We start from the raw sequence: 21,584 nt of genomic DNA, 5'->3' as shown, positions 1-21,584 counted from the left end.
CTCGCGGTTACAAGTTTAGTCGGCATAGGGATTGAATAATCTATTGAAGGTCGTATCAAGATCAAACTGAAAAGAAAAATTATGTAAACACAGTACCGCTGTATTCAGGAGAATTACTCCGCATTACGTCCACGAAATAAATTTGGAGGTGAAGCATTTACTAGCAATAAACTGACAAGGTGACACGCCCTCTACCCCAATACTCATTTTGAAATGTTGTTGGTTGATCCCTAGCCCCACAATGTTTTGACTGCCACCGGATATGTCGGCCCCTTTGCGTATACGTCGAAACTATGTCGGATCCTACCAATACACATCGAACATTGGAATTTTGATTTCAATATATCAATTTAGATTTGTGCGCTATACACTCGACAATATTGAATTCATCACATATTGTGATATATTCATGGCGACGTTCGTACTTAAATAATAAATGGCCGTATTATGTACCGCAGCTAATGTAATTTTCTATGGGTGTATGGAAAACGAAGACCGAAGACCTAAGACCCAAGACCCTGGAAAACGAAGACCCTGGAAAACGAAGACTCTGGAAAACGAAGACCATGAAAAACGAAGACCCTGGAAAACGAAGACCCTGAAAAACGAAGACCATGGAAAACGAAAACCCTGGAAAACGAAGACCATGGAAAACGAAGACCCCGAAATGTTCCAATAACGCCAATGATACACGAATTCGCCCAATATCGGGCATTTACTTTCATTGTGAACTCGTTAACTAACTTCCCGTACGAATTTCATTGCGAATTCTTCATAATAAATTATTTTCATACACATTTGCGGATATAATCAATGTAAAACCCAGTAGTATGCCTAATTTCATCTTGGTTTCGTTTAATATATAGCGGTGTCTGAATGAACCGACCCCGTTTTGATGTTCAAAGTACTAACAACACTGTGTGACATTTTAGAACTATCCCACATGCGGTTCAGACGCTATTTCAAATTGAAGTTTCATAAAAGTGCTTCAAAAGAAACGGAGATAATGGCCGGTTTGCATAATCGGCACGTCGTTGTGGGAACATGCCAAATTGCGATCACTTTTACAGTCGCTGTTACAATATTTACCAGCTCACATGATAACTACGACATTATGAAGGATAACTGACAAATTAGATAAATGTACGGATAATATGAGAATAGTCGCACTTGAAAGTGCTTCCGAGAAGTATCATTCAGCGGCACTCTGAATGCTCCCGTTATATTGACGTAATCAATGCATGAACAAACAGGGGGCGGTACTTGCATAAATTATATGTTGTGCGAAAGTGACCTCGAAGCCAGGGTACAACGCATTTACATTCTCATCCATAATATCGAAGACACTGCTTCAAATCGGAAAATTTATTAGGTTATTTATATCACAACTAGTGTTACAAAACCGCGGTAAACTGTGCACAAAATCACAACACGCGACCCCTACCACCGGAAATAGTACTGTTATGAAACTTTTGACTCTTATTTAATTTACATATCATCTGTCAATCAGGAACCTCTAAGTGGCGTGAATATGCAAATCATCCCTCAAACATAAACAAAACGTAAACAGCGCTTCATAATAATAGTTTAACTGTGTTTTAAAGTTGGTTTTAATGATTATTTTTAAATTATTTGTAACAAAATATAGATATGAAACCCATCGTACAGGAAAGCCAAAAAAAGCAAAAACGGTCAAAAATGATAAAAAAAACTGCATCTTATCCTTAAAAGTATTTAGTTGTCTGTATGAAATTGTAATCTACAAATAAAGTGCGTGATTAAACTTTGTAACTATACATGCGAATATATTCAAAGTGCAAGTACTTCTAATAAGCACCAAATACCAGTATACGTATTGGAACCGGGACGGTATTTCCATTGTTTCGAGGGGCTACAATTGAATTACATCCTCGTGTTGGATTATATATGTTTGTAGTGAAATTAAGTATATCACGTTATTGAACGAGTTCGCAATTAAATTAAGTACATCACGCTATTATATGAGTTCGCAGTAGAATTATGCATGTCGTTATTATACGAGTACGTAAATAAATCATTACGTACTCACCATAATTAAATGAGGTCGGGATGGAATTGCAAATTCAATCATGCGTCAGTAAAGTTAACTTCGTAGTTCCATTGGACACGTTTTAATCAGTAACGTGACAATATGCATTTTTATTCTGACAATTTAATCATGCCATTTAATGACGATGACCAATAGCGACGTAATTCCATGCGATCGGGGCGTACGTGATTTCATTTGGTAACTATTTAATAACGTTACGCAATTTATTTAAGAACTCATTTAATAATATGACGTGATTGATTAGATTGAACGGAACCATGCACGCAACGTTACTGATCGAAAAATAATTTACATATGTTACATATGTTTAGTAAAATGCAATTATACATATACGTATTATTTCGCATTCAATATACGCACGTTGTGAGTTCACAACGAAAATAAGTACTTCACGTTGTAATTTCACAATTAAAAGTAGAATTTCGTACGGGAAGTTAGTTCACAATGAAAGTAAATGCCCGATATTGGGCGAATTCGTGTATCATTGGCGTCATAGGAACATTCCAGGGTCTTCGTTTTCCAGGGTCTTAGTTCTTAGTTTTCCAGGGTCTTAGGTCTTCGTTTTCCATACACCCAATTTTCTATAACGTATTTTGTATTTCAATTCGACAAATGCGCATTAGAAAATATGGGTAAAGTTCAATTTCCGTTGTCGTTTTCAATATTGATAAATTATTTTTTGGCATAATCATATTTACTTTATGTGCCATGTATTTTAAATACCAGTAATGAATGGCCGCCAGGTGTCACGGATTGGTAGTGTTCAAGAATAATTCTAAATATTATTTTTTACCAAAAATATTAGCTAAAAATAGAGAATTAAAGATATTGAACAAATCTGACAGGGTTCCTTCCAAGGTATCTACATATAAAGTATCAAAGCAATGTAGCTAGTAATTTTCAAGAAGTCGAAAATGCAATTGTCGGCAGATGAGGGACAATCACCTATGTAAATTGCTCTGCTCTGTCATGGGAAAGGTTAGAGGAAATAATGTACATTGTATATGAATGGTGGTTTTCTGAGTAATCAAAGAAAGGGCTTCAAAAATCAGAATAGAAAGTCAAGTGAAGCTTGAGAGAGTATATTCCTTTCGTGCAAACTCAAAATAAAGTCTGAAAAGTTAGTGGATAAAATTGAAGTCCATATATGCATACCTACTTCAAGGATATTCATATCTTACCAACAAACAAACTGATTTTATCAATTTCCAAATGATCAAGCAACATTATCAGTGAAAGGCACTCTCCACGTACAAAGTGGGAGTGCCACTCTAACCATACATATGGACATGTACCCAAAAACAGTGCAACAAAGAATGAATTCAGTACATTAGGAATTTTTAAATGTATTTTACTAATATATATATATACATGGTGTATACAGATACAGTAATAGTTTTACAAAGACTTCGAAATAAGTTACAATTTGCATTGGATGAATATTACATGAAAACAGAAACTGGAATGTCATCAAAATGAGCAATTTCACATATCGTATTCCCTGTTAGGATAACAAACGTATGCTTCAATTGAACGTACTTTTTACAAAATCTTTATTCTTAAGCCAATCATGTTATAGTGTGAATAACACTAGTAAATTAGATGAAATTCACATTGTGCTGGTCTGAGTGGCCCAAGTTAATTTTTCCATGGGAAAAATAATGAACGAATCAAAACAGACGCCATATTACACAATGCTGCTTTGAAACACGAATGTACATAATGGCTGGTTTACACAAGACAATTCATCTAGCAATGCAGGCGTTGCCTTATGTGTATGATATACTGAAATATACTTTATTTTAGCTGGAATTAATTTTCGCTGAAAAAAATGTTTTGATGTTTTGTATGGAATTTATTTTCAATGATTTTTGGCGAGTTGAATTTAAAATATAGGAAAAAGGTACATTCCCTGGATTCTATTTTCACTGAATCATATCTACCGGTAGTTCTTCAGCGAAAATCAATTCCAAGCAAAAATAAAAGTATTTAACAGTACTGTATTTGTTCTATTAGAAACACATTTTAACTCAAAATTGCATGTGTTGTATACTGAATCATTACAATATGACTTTATTTTCCCCATAAAAAACACCTGTATCTGTGTATACGCTTCTAATGGAGCAAATGTGAGTGGGTCAGGCAATGAGTAGATGAGTAGATGAGTGAAAGGAAACTTGATTGGCAACACAGCATTGTTGCCAGAAACAATCACCTCGTATAAAATGGCACACTTATTCCTGGGTAACATAGACACCTCACACAAACACAAAAAAAAATCCAGTAATACAAATAACATGGTTTGAAGGCACAATATTCGCACCGTGGGCCACTATTGTTTTTTTCTAGGAGATTATCAACATTGAGGTAAGTTAAACAAGTCACTATGAAATCTGGAATTTGAATATTCCAGAGTAACAACTGAAGTTGACCTTAAGTGAATTGAACAGATTATATCCTTTTCTCAGAACATAACACATAAAGTCCATTTTCTTCTAATAGAACACATTTTGTACCATAATTTCCCATATGTTCATAAACAAAGCTAAGTGTATCACCTTGCTTCAATAAAATACAAGCATTTGGGGAAATCATGAATCAAACTATGTAATCCTGCACATATGCTAAACTGAAAGTGTCTGAGGGATTAACTAAAATGCTCATCATATAAGAGCAGATGTTTACCTTAAAACGAAAGCATTTTACATTGCTCTGTGTTTGCAATTACTAACAGTTACATAGAGGTTCGTAGGACCTTAATAGAAACTGTATGATTGTATGTACACATATCTACGACCCAAAGTTTCTATCTACGAGATGAACATTTCAGCTGGTCAGAAAAGCTGACGACAGTGACAATGATGCAGAGGGAAATATTTTTTTTTCCCTTATATACCTCATCCTTCATTAACATCACAGGTAAGGCAAAATGTGAATCCAGTAAAATTATTGTAGTGTGAAAGTTAAAATTGTCATTGATTGTTTCAAGGACAATATTTTGCAAAAGACACTGACTGTGTCTCCCATCTTTAGGACATGAAAGAAGAACTCAATGCTATAAAACTGTCACATCAAATATAGCCTAGAATTTATGTGATTTCTGGCATAGGCATGATAAACTATTAAAGGTAAAGATGGTTGTGGAAGGGGGTTCCCTGCATGCCACATTTAATCTGGCCAATGATTAACTACCTTGATGGTCCTAAAGCTGTGGTACAAAAAGTGACATGTGTAAACAAGTTAATTTGTAAACAAGTTCATGTGTATCAAAGCTTAACTGACCTCAGTTTCTGGGTGTTTATTTTAAAGATATTGATTCTCGTCTCCATCAAAACAATTATCCTTTTATGGTACTTTATTATTTATTCATAAGGAAGCCCAGGCAAAGGAGTACTGAATAGTAAATATTTCTCACACAATAGATGTGAATTCAACTGTTCATACCGGTATATTACGTTACTGTTAAATACTTTATTTTAGCTGGAATAAATTTTTGTATGGAATTTATTTTCACTGATTTTTTACAAGTTGAATGTAGTAAAATACAGGAAAAAAAGTATATTCACTTGATTTTATTTTCACTGAATTATTCAATATCGAATATTAATTTCAAGCAAAAATAAAGTATTTTACAGTACATTAGATTACAAAGCTTATAAATGAATCACTAATAAGGAGAAGAATAGGCATGGAAAGTAGTTCTGGTAATCAGAAGTACCGTATTTGCTCTATTGGTAGTGCATACGCTTACGTAAATTACAGAGGAATTTCTATGGTCAAAATAAAAAATATTTTAATGATTCAGTATACAACAAATACAATTTTTGATTTATATGCGCATCAAAACAGAGCAAGTACAATAATTTGATAATTATTGTAGAATACTTTATTTTCGCTATTTTCGCTGAAGGGATGATTCCGTGAAAATAAAATCCGATGAATATACATTTTTTTCCTATATTTTACATTAATCTTATCAAAAATCAGTGAAAATAAATTCCAAGCAAAACGCCCAAAAAGCCTTTTCAGCAAAAATAAATTCCAGCGAAAATAAAGTATTCCACAGTACAATGTATAACCATTGACATTATACGATGACATTCAGTTAACAAAACAATACAACAATAACAAAAAAAACCAACATTTTTGCAATGAAAAAAACAAACAAGCAATTAGTCTGACATTTTTTTACACAATAAAATAACTGAAGTGAGTTTTAAAAATTGAAGCAGATAAAAGAATTAGTTTAAAAACCAAGGCATTAATTAATAAAAAGTTCATCTCAATAAGTATCAACAATAAATGTACAATTAGCACGTAGATGCAGAGTTGATTAAATTTTAACTGTTGTTACCGTCAGTACGATTTGATCTCATATACGATCGCATCTTTTCCAGTATAGTTGCGTTTACTTTAAAAGGTTTGATTTCACTTAACTGTACCTCTGCATTGTCCCTGTAACAAGAAAACCAATGAATGAGACATACAATACACAGACAAGAATGGTATTCGTAATTAACACAGTCAGGTTTATAAACAAGGAGGAAGATGTGAGACCTGCTTTTGCGACCTTTCACTGATTTCAGAAAATCTAAAGTTCTAACTCAACAGATATGAAATGAAGAAGTTTTCAAAAAACATAGGGAAACTATTATAGCCTTACTCTTTGGAAATGTTGCGAGGGGCAGACAATATCAGAACATATCAAACATTGTGGGGTTCGATAAGGTAGCAAGCAAGACACAGTTAGATATATTGGGGCATAAAACATAAGTTTTGATGCAAACATTAAAATAATCATCTAAAAACAACAAATTTAAGAGAGATCCATTGGAGGTACCTGCATGTGAAATTTGAGGGGGAAAAAATCTGAGGAATTGCATTTTTCTCACCAAATATTCATGCACATGTTCATCCTTGTTCTGTTAACATGTAATAATGGTCTGAGGAATTGCAAATTTATATATATATATATATATATATATTCCGTTATGTATTTTAATCTCAGTGTGTTTTTTATCATTGTTGGCAGTTTTAGATTTCACATACAACACATAGTAAATTGCACTGTTTCATTGTGATGTCCTATCTGATTCTGCCTTTTGAAATTCAATACAATAGAGACAATCAAAATTCACAAGGTAAAACATATCTGAAAAATACGTATGTGGCAGTCCAATTTCTCAGCAGATTCTGATTAGATACTAATACATCAAATGTATCAGTTTGCAATAAATTACATTTTGCATGTTTGAGCTCACAAGGAACCAACAACAGTCATTTTGCAAACTATACCTAGCCTTGAACTTGTGTTGAAGGCCATTGCAAAAATCATAAGGATAAAGGATAAGGATAAATCATAAGACCAATTTTTGCAGTTTTCTGATAACCATTGTAAGAGTAAACTGAGAATACAACAGAAGAAGGATAGACCTTGTCATCCAGTGAGTATGCACTTCAACTGATACATGCTTGCTGACTCTGATTTCAAGAGGTCACAACCAGGACAGTTTAGAAAAAAAAGACCAAGTATGATGATGTCATTAACATGTGACCTCTAGTAGAATACATACTTATAGTCGTCATGCTTTGATAAATCGTAAATATCTTCTACTATTAGTATAAAAGCTTTCCCACCCGTTGCTGGCATCAAACCATTCTCATATAACCAGGCTTTGTCTTGTTGATCCCCTGCATACTGAGAAAAGAAATAGAAATAAATCAATATCAGTTTGCTAGTACGGTAAGTAAGCAGATGACACAATTAAGGGCCTTCCTTTATCATCTGGGAATTTTATTTCATAAATCATGTGATATTTATATGGTGTATTTACAAATACTCTTGATTTAAAGAGGAAGCTGTCAATCTCTGGGATTGCACAAGGGAATCATGGGACACTATTGTTTATATAAATTTGTCTGTACTTTTTTCTTACATTCTTCATTATTTCTGGAAATGAATCCTAATTTTGGAGCCAAGTGACAAAATTTGAGTCAATATTCAGTTTTTACTCAAAAAATTTGACTACTTTTGTACCAATCTTCACAAGGAAAATGCATACTACCGTTTAAACAGAACTATTTTGTGATGAAAAGAGTAAAGTGTTGGTGAAAAGGTTAAAATCTGAGATGATATACTAATACAACATTGGCGACAATGTTATGCAGCAAATTGACATACATAGATCATTAAGAATGACCAAAAAGGAGAATTTACATACAAGGATGACAATTTCATCTTACCTTGAAAAGTTCAGGATGTTTGTAATACAACCTTCCCCTTGTTGCACCGAGCCCCAGAGCTCTAAAAATAAGAAACAAAAATATTAACTCATCTGAATTGGTTGAAATACAGTAAAACTATTCATTTTAACTGCAGTTAATTTAAATAATTTGAAGCTTTGAGCAATTTCATAGGGTTTTGAGTTCACAAGCTTGGTGAAGGAAAACAATGAGTTCTATTGTTATTCTACATGTTCACGTAGATTTAATTTAGTGTATTTTAGTTTAATAGCAAAATTAAAAACTGGAGAATAATTTAATTTAATTTAGTGAATTTTATTTTAATAACAAAATTAAAAACTAGGGAATAATTTACAGTAGATAGGGATGCTCAGTATTGCTATAAGTATTTAAGCAATACAGGCATACATTTTATAATAGTGCCAAACTTTTTTAAGTATCGGTGGTTGTCATGTTTGTCATGGGTTTCACAGTGTTGCCATTGCAGAATTGAATCAAGTCAGTCTAGGCATGCCTGAGAAACAGTTAACAGTTACCGTAATGTTAGTTTTACATTTTAATTACACAATTTTCACTGTATAGAATTATACTAGAAATCATTTTTTCACTGGAAAATCTAAAGCCAAGTGTATATGATGAAAATACTGAAATTGAATCCCAGTGAAAATTAATGCTAGTGACATGCAAGAAATAATATTTACTTATGCAAATCAATGTAAGTGTGTTGTAGGTCAAATTCTTGATGAAGTTTATAGAGTTTTTTGAATAATTAGAAAAAAACAAACATTTGAAGACCTACTTGTTAGCCTTAGCACCCATAACAAAACAAGTATCCTCTGTCAACCTAACAGGATCCCACTTTGGACCTTCCCTTTTAACTGGTTCATTTTTAGGTTTATACTCTCGGTTTTGAAGAGGTGGTCGACCTTTTCTCTGAAAAATAAAAGTTAATTTTCTGAATAACAAGTCATTGAATAAGTTTAGCACTAAAATAGCCGCTATTCAGCCATCTTTAATTGGATCATGAACCAAATGCATGTTCTTATGTACAATGTGCATTTGTTGAAACAAAATGGACACTAGGTGGTTATTTTGGACATGATCCGGAAACAAATGTGCGTGTGTGATACTTTAACAATAATACAAGGCATTATAATATACAATATATTTATTTACCCTTCTTGGTGTTGGAATAAAACTTGCATCAGTCAAAGGTTTAAACTTCTGAAAATAGAGCAAAAAACAGTTTGTTAAGTTGATAATTTTGTCACACTTTCCCACAACATAAAATACAACCTAATTTTCCTATTTTTTTAAATATAGTGTAACTATTATAACTACTTTGCCCATTTGGAATCTACATTTGATAATAAAAATTTTTCAATATAAAATATTGTAAATAAATAAATAAAAAATATTCTATTACAATGTATATATTTCATAAACTTGACTAATCACAATGAGTTTACAGACGCATAGTGGTAAATGTGCTAATGATTAAAGTAAACCGGCAAACGACTTAGGGGTAACAGGTATTACCGAATAGCTTACCCCTTGGTATTCTTTGGATTTGAATGAGGTACAAGGGTCTTTTATAGTAGACTTTTTATAAATATTTATAGGTTTCCTCCAAAAAATTGTATCATATAATATTGATGAAATTTCAAGTGCAAGGCAGGAAATACCAGAAATATTTGCTTAAGGTCAGTGTGCGTGTCAGGTGGAAATATGTGTATCAATTTTTTTTCTTCGAAAAATGTTGAAAAAGTATCACAATCAGAAACAAATCTTTTATTTTCACAAGTGATATATAGAAATATACAGTTTTCAATGTATGTTTAATAGATGAGCTGGTATGCTAATTAAATGTTACGAATTGTCTACTTCAACACTCAGTTTCTAAGTGACAGTGACTTTTACGATATCACCACAAATACCACCAAATAATCAAAATGCATAAATTTAATATAGTACAGTATACTCATGCATATGCATTTTTGATAGATTGAATAGAGTACCAGTACATGTATATATAAACTGTGGATGAATAAAATCATGTCTTGATAAAAAAAACCTCACCTTTCTCACTGGTTCATCTTTTATATCTTCACCTTCTGTTTTACCTGAAGCTATACTTGATGTTTCATCACTTTTAAAAATCTCTTTGGCCTGAGAAATAAATGACAAGAATTATTTAGGAAAAAGAAATTAATAAATGAAGAATGAACATTCTTAATTTCTCCCACTAACACCATTATCAAGTTCAATTAGAGAATATAATCTGTTTACGTTTGAGTGAATTTTGTTCCTGACAAACTGCATAAAGTTTTGTTGGCAATTTTGAAACTATAAAATATTTAATCATCTGAGTTTGAATTGCGGGGCATACGTACTAGACATTCAAATTTCATCATTGAATGTTGACAATTGTTCTGGCTTCCCATTTGATTAAATGTTTGAATTTTCTTATACTCATCTCAGACACACCATTATCAATAGCAGACCCTAGATTTTCAAACTCTACTTTCTCACAGCAGACAAATATACAATTCCTGTCTCTCACAATATAATCATATATGTGTTGTTCATACCTGTTCCATGGCATCTTGGAATGTACTCATTATATTACTTTCGCTAACTGATTTCTCGCCGTAATTATCTCTAATATTTTGGGCAGCAGCATCAAAAAACTAAATTAAAAATGAACAAGAAAATGTAATATTGTTAGCATAGCAAATAAACCACTCTGTGAATCAAACCATAGATTTTCTATGTTTAGATTTAGAAAGTCTCATTCAATCATTCCACAGAGTTTTCCTGTTTGTTTTTGAAAGCAAATACCATACTCGACCAGCTTAGTGCCCATGCTCGGCTAAGTGCCCACCCTCCACCTATGGGACATTTCTATTTTCGGGTTCACGTTCGGCTAAGCGTCCATCTCCTTCGAAATCTAATCATAAATCTTGGTCTTTGATTATTGCTTAAGGAATACTAGTAATCATTTTTATATAATAGAGCATGGACATCGGTTGCCGTGAATATGTTGTGAATGCATAGACCACAATAACCATGCGTAAACTACGCTTCGACAATGACCTGTTAATAAAAGTGAAATGCGGTAAATACCTCAAATCATGATTTTCTGAGCAGAGGACACTGGGCGATAACGCGGCCGAATACGGTAGTGATTTTTTTGGTTCAGCTTCAGAATTCTACAAACTCTACATTTATATCGATACATGAAGATATAATCTTGTTTATAAGATGCAAATGAATTAGAAAATCCAAAATATAATATTATAGTTTATATAAAATATTAAATTTTTTATAAAAGCTCATTTTAATTTCATAATCATACAATGACTCTTGTGCATAGATGATAAAATCACAGTAGAGACAAACATTACAATTGTTGAATTGTCAGCAAAACTTTAATAGTTGAAAATCCCTTAAATTTTGAGTATCGTAAAAACTCAATTAATTCGCAGTAGTAAAAATAATTATTTTTTCAAGTGCGCGAATTAATAGCGTAAAAAACGAAAATTATTGGTTTTTGGTGCGCGAATTAAGAGTATTTTTAGATCGATTCAAAAAGGATCTGTTTTCATAAATTTAGCGACATTCATGGTGTATAGTCGGGCAGAGAACACGCACTGCGTCAAGGACCACACACCATGTTACATTTGAAATGGAACAGTGAAATGGCAAAGGTCACTCTGTACACAAACAAACAATGAACATGTGGCTACAAAGTAGCCTTCTGGCTGCACTGGCTGTCTTCCAGGCAGTACCGTCAGACACAAATTATTAATTGTTTGACAGGTGAAGCCGTCAAACCAATCACCATCTTCGTCGTCATCGTTTAAAAGCAGATCGGCAATGATTTCTGCTATTTCAGTGTTGCTTCGGATAAGGTGGTCTTCTGCCCCGTTGATTGCATTTTTGTAGCCATGTGTTCATTGTTTACATAATTGTTTTTTTTCTGTCGAGCACTTTCATCTACCGGATTCGGCTGATACCCCGCCCTGGGCGATCTTATGGAGGATTCGATTTTTTTAGAAAAATGTGGACCAAAAGATTGCCCTGGCGATGTTATGGCAGATAATACGAAGCCCATCTTGTCTGGAAAAATAACCCTGCGTTGATAAAAATGGTCTCAGAAAATGTTTAGAAAAAATAATGTTTCGCGTTGACCAAATATAATCATGCAAAGTATAAATTCAAAGTGTTTTAATACATTGATGAGAGGTCGCATTTTACGTGAACAAGAACATGCACTAAGAAGGAAAAGCAAGCCAAAGTCGAAACTGGGTGCATAATGGACATGACACAACACACGCTGCGACAACTGAGTGATTAGCGACTTCATTTGAGACGCAATTGAACTTACTTCTTTGCGAAATTTGCTGTGCGGCGATGCTGACATCAAGTGTGTGTTGACCAAAGTTTGACCCCAAGTCATGCACTGAACTGGCGTGTTACCTTAGCAACCTTTTTCTTTCGTGCCACGAGCGTCAATCAAGTCAAATTATATCCGACGGTAAATATGCAACTTGTATGCAACTCTGTACTGGCTTTGAATATATCAACGTCGTTTACTTAGTGCACTGCTTTTCTAATTACGCAAATTTGTTTACAATAATCAGACTAATCTTGATGAAAATTACTTTACACCAAATACTGACATTTAATTTATAATTCATTGGAAAAAAAAATCCTGGGTGCAATTCTGGTGACAGGATGACACCCCAAGATGCTGAAATGCAATCACAACAGAATCCACAGAACTGCTTAATGATGTTAGAATACTTGCAAGTCAGATATCTTTCAAATCCTTCAGCTGTTGTATTTATTACAGTAAACATATTACTCAACATGTCGAAGGATTCAAACGCAATTTTGCTGTCAATACAACTTTCGGATCTGAAATACAGTACTTACATGTCTGTATTTGTCCATAACTTTTTTTATTTCTTTGTTCATAGCACCCTGTAACACAGAACGTAGCAAGTCCAATGCCTTGGCTGGATTCACACATCCTCCATTCCTAGACATTAAAACATGGAGGATTACTACAATGATGTAAAACTACATGAAGTGATGAAAACAGGAAAAACCTGAACTGTAATATTTGAAGGTGGTGTTCATTTCCTTTTTTGTTTCCAACAAATCTAAGCATAGTGGCCTGAATAAATAAAAAGCTCTGGGAAGAATTTAATTTTGTCAAAGAGAAATTGTAAGTAAACGAAATTCTCAAATTTTGTAGCGGTGAAAATGTCTTTGCTGTTCCACACTACAGGTTGAATACACTATCATCATAATTGTAGTAGGCAAAATAAAAATGACTTTCCCTTTCAATATCTGAAAGCAAAATTACTGTCACACACATGGATTAAAAAAAAAGCAGAATACCAGAGAAGGGTACTAGACAGATGATGAGGTATATTGAATTTGCTTTATGCAATATTGCTCCAACCAAACCAGAGTGCCTACTTTTCAAGACCAAAGATAACATAAAAATAATATAACAAAAAATTGTAGATTGTAGGTACAGTTTTTTATATACTGAATTAAACAAATAATACAGTCTAAATTTAAACACAATCAGACATGTGACTCATAGGCAATATTGTGATAAAGTCTGCCAGAGAGGGCGCAATAACTGCTAATGACCATGTCAGGACAACTCCTTCATAGCACACATTCAATTGCCAATAATGTTATCAACCATTTGGTATAATAATTTCACTAGTATATGTTTGGTCCTCTCACCAAATATGCAAATTACTCACCTTGTATTATAATGTGATTCTTCAGTTCTAACTAATTTATTGACACGTGTTGGAAATATCTGAGGTGTTAGACAGAATGGATTTGGCTGACGGAATACAAAAAATAAACATCAGCAATGAAGCTCATAGGACAATATTCAAAGTCACAGAATTAAATTATTCAGTTGTCAGCCAGTAAAATAGACCTTCAGTACGTTGTGCAAGAAAATATAGTACTACCGGTATATCTGCTCTAACAGCATTGCATGCCTTACGTAAATTAAATAATATTTTACAACAAATTTACGTTTTGGCTTATAATTCTAGTACTATATTAAATCTAGTACTGTAGAAGCACATTCCACATAGTAGTGCATGTAAACCAAAATTTGCATTTGTTGTAAATAGTCATTGATATTTGACTTATTTTGACCTCTGTAATTTGCGAAAGTGCATGCACTACCAATAGAGCAAATATAGTAGGTATGATCTTGTGATAGAAAAGATTTGAAATGACAACCAATTTTGCAGACAAGATAAACTCATAGGACATTAACACATGTTCATTACGGTTAACCTCATTCTATCCTCTTTTTAAATCAAATTTTTAATTTGTGTGTCCTGGTAGTTGTAACACTTTTTAAAAAATTAACAGTCTGGTAAGTCAATAATTTTGTGCATTGTGTAATTGAGTAGCTTAATATCAAAATTTTTGAAAATAATTATGCAAATGATATATGCAAATTAGCATGGTATTCCAAGTCGTAGAAAGTAGGAACAGGTAACCCGTCATTTATAAGCAATTCATAAAGTATAAATTTCAAATACTTACTATTTTTACCATTTTTGGTTCGGGAGGCTGGCATGTTGACGTTTGCGGTGTTGTTACAGCTGCTATTGGTCTTTTTTCTGCGCTTGTATTCACAACAGGGACTTGCTGTGCTTGTGACCTTATTGCCTGTGGAACATTGCCTTTCATCGCAGACTGAGCAATGAACATTTGCCTTTTCTGTGCATCTGGAATCTGTTGCATGATATGGCTCACTGGTAAATGATGGTGTGCTGGGCGGGGTGGCGGCATCGAAAATGGTCCTATATTATGCCGTCCAAAGTCAGAATGTGGAGGATGGGGAGGTCGTGTGGGATGTGTTTGCGCTTGTGGAGTAGGAGGTAGGTTCTGTTTAGTTTTGGGATTCTGCGGGGGAAATAAATGAGAGGTCATGTTCATTGGGTAGCCTGAAGGTACGTGGATGGGTTCTTGTAATAGCGCAGTCAATGGATTATTCACCAATGCGTGGAAATTCGATGCTGATCCGGCAGCAGTGGATAGCATAGCCAGACCACTTTGTGATGAACTTGTGGATGGAATTTGTTGTTGGCCAGGAAGAGTTTGTGGAAGCTGTTGACCATATACAGGATTCATTGTTCTGAAAAAACAAACAAAACAAATGTTAATGTACCTAAAAGCGCATTCATGTGACATAAAATGCTGTCAGTACTCCGTTACATTAAATTGGCGTTCATCCTGTTTCAATTTTAGAGTACAGTGGTCATACACAGAAAAAACAAAACAGACCACCACATATCTACATGTATGTATTGTGACCAACTTCTTCCAAATAAAATGTAAAAGGTCAAGTGCGACATTTGCCACTAGATGCACCCCCACTCAATTTTTAAAGTGTGGAGGACTGAAATTGATCATGGATTGTGTTTACCCCATATTTTGCTTCCTGGACTCCAATTATTGAAGAGCGACCCAGTTTTTCAGGCAAGTTGGGGTCCGATCTTCAATAAAGTTGTCCAGGGTCAAATTTCAATTTCTTAAAATTTTGTGGGACTCGCCTTGCCGAGACACGAGTGCAAACCCTGTTGTTAATTATGTTAGCACATGACATATGATATGAAATCTGCTTTAATGCTTATTACCGTACTTATCCGGGTAAGAGCCCATGCCTGGACAAACACCCACCCCCCACTTTTGACACAATAAAGAAGTTGAGGTCATATCCGGGCACACGCCTAGGGGGTCTTTTTCTACACAAAACAAAAAAAAACTATTTTCTATTCGTTGACTGTGGTTGTATTAACTGTTGACTTTCTTGAAGTCTGTCGTGATACTTATAAAAATTGTTAATTGCGTAAAACAAGAGGTGGACACAAAATAGCTGTGACAACTTTTTGCCTTCAGGGCAGCGCGTTCACCGCTTATTTTTTTCAGAATCATAATAGTCAACAAGTCTATAAAAATAAATATTAAAGCAGAAATGGTAGTTCTCTTTTTGAAATATGTCGTCGTCCTAAAAAGGGCCGGCCGTTTGGTGTGTGCTTCCTTAGAAACGATTCAAGCAAATTGTATAAGGAGAGCCGCTAAGCAAGTGTCGCACTCGTTTGGCTTTAGCGTCGTCAACAATGAAAACAATGATGCAATATTGTAGCAGCCCGTACCTGGGAGAATGGTTGAAATCACATTATTTTGGCTTTAAAAATATTTTGTAGCAGCTTGCGAATCCATAACTGGGGCCAGCAATTTTGCAATGTCATGCCGAAGACTGCCAACTTTTTTACCATCTTTTATCACCACTATTACATTTCTGTCATGAAAACTATTCTTCTGTCATTGGATAAAAAAAAAACTTCCTATTTCAAGTCCACCGCGATATCCATATAGTGAGACATTCCAACCGCTGGAACTTGCTGAATGATAACTTTCACCGTGATTTTAATAAGCGTTGAGTCTGATAAGAAAGCAATGTCACAATTTGACCTTTATGATGAAAGACTAGTAGTGATGTCATTCTTAGCCAATCAGTAAAGCAGATGCATAAAGGTCAAAGATGATTGGCATTTGCTAGACATCTTGTGCCATCGCAGCAGAGCGACTCCATTTTTCTTGTCTCTTTATTATGATTAGACATGAATGAAAAGTGTCAAGCTGACAGACTGCGAAATCCGTGGATAAGTCCAAATTGTGTGGGACGATATCGACGAACTTCAGGAATAAGTTGTAGGGATTTTGTTCGACAGCTACAGTGATGCTGACTTGGACATTTGAGGGTTTTGAGTTTGACGAAGATGGTAATGAACGTACAAATAAAGATCTGAGAAGTTTTTTTCAAACAGCTATGAATTTATAATTTTTACTGTGGATATTTGTAAATTATTATTGATCTTGTATGACGATTGATTCGTAATTTGTCAAGACCGAAATCATTTTACGCAGTTTAACCCCTGACATTTTAATTTATTTTGAGTTCACGTGTATTGGGCGTGTTTGTTGGTGGGAAAATTCTAATTGAAATGATTCCTTACTGTCGATTTTTATTATTTCTGGTTTATTTGTCACATTATAAGCAACACATTAATTTTGTTTTACTTCTAGTGTTGCATATTGTTCATTTATTTCCGTTGCATGTTTTCATTTGCCGTTCTATTCCCTGCTGCAGTTCGATCTGCGTGTTGTCAATTTTCGCAAATTTTTGTTTTTTTGCCGGGGATCTCCTGGCAAACGCCCACCCCTTCTTTTTGGCAATTTTCCATGTTCAAGACCCTGGGCTTATACCCGGATAAATACGGTAGCACTGCTGTATAACAAAGGACTTAGTCTGCATAATGCTATCAAAACATTAACTGTTGGTATTTAATTTTAAACTACTTTTTACAAGTTATCATATTCGTTGGGTTTTAAATTCAATCAATAAGTTCCACAGTAATTTTACCTATTCATGTGAATTTTAATTTAGAGAATTTCACTTGTCCTTGAAAATAGAAAAATTTAAATTCATTAGCTAATTAATTGATACACGTACAGTAGTCCATAGAAACGAAATTTTTAATTGCATACATTTGACACTAGAGCAATATTTCTGGATTATACAGTTTTAGGGGTGAAATTAGGGTTGGGGCATCATCAAGAACTGAATTAGAACATTTTTCAGTATATATTACTGGTTTGTCAGAATGCACAAGAAGCGATATGGAGAAACGTACTCCACATAAATTTGGCGGAGCCTGTAATATTTCACACTGAATGTTCTTACCCAAAAACTTTGTTGAGTAGTAATTGATAACATTTTTAAATTTTGAAATTTATTTGGTCATTTTGAAATTTGTTGAATTTAATATTACAAACTGAAATTTAACATATTCCTGCATAAAAGTGCTTGTAAATTCTTGTTGTATTTTTCTAAAAAAAAACGGTTTTAATGTGACACAACTGTTTAGTCTTCAAATATTTATTCTTATACCGTACTTATCCGGGTAAGAGCCCATGCCTGGGCAAACGCACACCCCCCACTTTTGACACAATAAAGAAGTTGAGGTAATATCCGGGCACACGCCCAGGGGGTCTTTTTCTACACAAAACAAAAAAAAATATTTTCTATTCGTTGACTGTGGTTGTATTAACAGTTGACTTTCTTGAAGTCTGTCGTGATACTTATAAAAATTGTTAATTGCGTAAAACAAGGGGTGAATGCAAAATAGCTGTGACAGCTTTCTGTATTCAGGACAGCGCGTTCACCGCTTATTTTTTTCAGAATCATAATAGTCAACAAGTCTATAAAAATAAATATTAAAGCAGAAATGGTAGTTCTCTTTTTGAAATATGTCGTCGTCCTAAAAAGGGCCGGCCGTTTGGTGTGTGCTTCCTTAGAAACGATTCAAGCAAATCGTATAAGGAGAGCCGCTAAGCAAGTGTCGCACTCGTTCGGCTCACAGGCCTGTGGTTCGGCTTTAGTGTCATCGACAATGAACACAATGTTGCAATATTCATGGCGGTAAAAGAAGTCTCTTTTACCTCCATGCAATATTGTAGCAGCCCGTACCTGGGAGAATGGTTGAAATCACATTATTTTGGCTTTATAAATATTTTGTAGCAGCTTGCGAATCCATAACTGGGGCCAGCAATTTTGCAATGTCACGCCGAAGACTGCCAACTTTTTTACACTCTTTTATCACCGCTATTGCATTTCTGTTATGAAAACTATTCTTCTGTCGTTGGATATAAAAAAAAAACTTCTTATTTCAAGTCCACCGCGATATCCATATAGTGAGACATTCCAACCGCCGGACCTCGCTGAATGATAACTTTCACCGTGATTAATAAGCGTCGAGAAAACAATGTCACGATTTGACCTTTATGATGAATCACTTATGATGTCATTCTTAGCCAATCAGTAAAGCAGATGCATAAAGGTCAAAGATGATTGCTAGACTGTAAACAAAAGCATCGTGTGCCATCGCAGCAGAGCGACCTCATTTTTACTGTCTCTTTATTATGATTAGACATGAATGAAAAGTGCCAAGCTGACAGACTGCGAAATCCGTGGAAAAGTCCAAATTGTGTGGGACGATATCGACGAACTTCAGGAATAAGTTGTAGGGATTTTGTTCGACAGCTACAGTGACGCCGACTTGGACATTTGAGGGTTTTGAGTTTGACGAAGATAGCAATGAATGTACAAATAAAGATCTGAGAAGTTTTTTCAAACAGCTATGAATTTTTATAATTTTTACTGTGTAAATTTGTAAATTATTATTGATCTTGTATGACGGTTGATTCGTAATTTGTCAAGACCGGAAATCTTTTAACGCAGTTTAACTCCTGACATTTTAATTCATTTTGAGTTCACACGTATTGGGCGTGTTTGTCGGTGGGAAAATCCTAATTCAAATGATTCCTCACTGTCGATTTTTATTATTTCTGGTTTATTTGTCACATTATAAGCAATACATTATTTTTGTTTTACTTCTAATGTTGCATATTGTTCATATATTTCCGCTGCATGTTTTCATTTGCCGTTCTATTCCCTGTCACAGTTCTATCTGCGTGTTGTCAATTTTTGCGAATTTTTGTTTTTTTGCCGGGGATCTCCTGGCAAACGCCCACCCCTTCTTTTTGGCAATTTTCCATGTTCAGGACCCTGGGCTTATACCCGGATAAATATGGTACATGTATGCACTCTGAGAACATTATATAGTAAGCAAGTATTAATTTTTCTTTTAATGCAAAGACTGTTATATTGATACATTTCAAAGAAACAAATAATAGACACTGTCAAATATGTTTTTTGTAGTCACTGATGCCTATACAAGAATACAATGTAAAATTTTGACAAGAGTGTTTTTTTTTGTGAATAGTGTTAAATACGGTACTTAAAAAAAAATCATGCTGTTTTTTTCCCCCCACCAAAATCAATGCCAAAAAACTGCACTGCAACATTGATTAATCACTTTAATGTTGTTAGAAATTTTCAGATCTTCAATTCCGAGCATTCTGATGGACTTATAACCGACTTGACCAAATGATACATTTCAGGTTAATTACTGCATGTTCAAAACACAGCAGAAAACACTTGGCTTTGAGTATTTGCATAAAACCAAAAACGTTCACTTACAATGAAATTAAGTTAAATTTTACTTGTAATTTATAACAAACTGGTGAACTGATGGTGTTATATTCACGACTGAGTAATTATCAAATGTAACAACTCCATGGATAACAAGTAAGTTAAAACTTTTATTTGCCAACATGAGTCCTTCAGTATGCAAATTGCACTCCATTGATTTTTGATGAGTTTGATGTAAAATATTAGGAAAAAAGATATATTCCCGGATTTTATTTTTATTGAATCCGCCCTTCAGTATACTACAGTAGTATATTAGTAATGGGTTCACTATAAAACTATAGCCAAATTACCATAACAATGAACACAATAAAAAAATTAACATACATTGTAATGCAAATGTGTCACGAATCCAGGACATTCCCAAATCATCAAAAAATAACATATTTCCATACACTTATAGAATCTGCATTTATAAATATCACCGAAAGCCCCCACCATTCATGCAGAAGACAATCCTGATTACTATGCCTACGATGTTGAATGGCTCATAATGGATTCCCGTGCGTGGGCAGTTCATAGAAATGAATATGAGAACAGGAAGTGGGGCCACACTTCTTCAAAGACTAAACCTTGTTTTGTGCAGCGAATCCGACACGGATTAATGACATCGCGTATTCTTGACATATGTATGACATATACTGCGATGCGAAAATAATAGTGACATTTTGATTAGCAATTTCGCAAAATCGTTGTATTTATTGATTTCAGTCGGTGAGCTTGTCAACAAAACAAAAACAAGGTACAGTTCGGTTGTACGCCGCTGCCATCGCCGGATTAAACTAGCTTCAAGGTCGAAAGAAAGAGCGCATATTTATCCTTGTCTGCGTTTTTTACAATTTGAATAGAAGTTAATCAGACACATGAATTAAAATGCAATAAAAGAAACGATGCCTAATAACTACTCACTGTTTAGTGATGATTGTTGTATGCCTTTGATTTGGATCACGATCATTCGCAGTTTGCGAGAGGTCGGCCATCTTAGTAACTGTTGACCTTTGACCATGCACGTCACTAGGCTATATATAAATCATAATTACCTCACATTATTTTCGTTTTGTCAAAATAATTAAC

At 34.2% G+C, this 21,584-nt stretch overlaps 1 protein-coding gene across 1 annotated transcript; it reads right to left on the bottom strand.

The window, feature by feature from the left end:
- Window positions 1-3,419: 3,419 nt before the first annotated feature.
- On the bottom strand, window positions 3,420-21,497 carry LOC102806133 (uncharacterized). The gene is made up of 11 exons (XM_006817987.3): window positions 21,420-21,497; window positions 14,936-15,530; window positions 14,125-14,210; window positions 13,274-13,379; window positions 10,924-11,022; window positions 10,412-10,501; window positions 9,509-9,556; window positions 9,132-9,265; window positions 8,333-8,393; window positions 7,663-7,787; window positions 3,420-6,544 (listed from the first exon to the last, which is right to left on the bottom strand). Exons 1-11 carry the CDS (start codon window positions 21,488-21,490, stop codon window positions 6,430-6,432), a joined length of 1,530 nt encoding a protein of 509 aa, XP_006818050.1. The 5' UTR covers window positions 21,491-21,497; the 3' UTR covers window positions 3,420-6,429.
- Window positions 21,498-21,584: the final 87 nt, after the last annotated feature.

The sequence above is a fragment of the Saccoglossus kowalevskii genome, chromosome 16, assembly GCF_978046115.1.
Source record: "Saccoglossus kowalevskii chromosome 16, keSacKowa6.1, whole genome shotgun sequence".
NCBI lineage: Eukaryota > Metazoa > Hemichordata > Enteropneusta > Harrimaniidae > Saccoglossus > Saccoglossus kowalevskii.
Note: the sequence above shows the minus strand (reverse complement) of the source record. Positions and strands in the feature narration are given on the sequence as shown.

What these genes read in the sequence shown, in the direction of transcription:
- LOC102806133 (XM_006817987.3), bottom strand. Translation starts at nt 21,490, where the DNA reads ATGGCCGACCTCTCGCAAACTGCGAATGATCGTGATCCAAATCAAAGG. An exon ending in AACCAAAAATGGTAAAAATA is followed by an intron (nt 14,211 to 14,935) that starts GTAAGTATTTGA and finishes GTATTCCGTCAG; the next exon opens with CCAAATCCATTCTGTCTAAC. An exon ending in ATGGGTGCTAAGGCTAACAA is followed by an intron (nt 8,394 to 9,131) that starts GTAGGTCTTCAA and finishes TCTTATTTTTAG; the next exon opens with AGCTCTGGGGCTCGGTGCAA.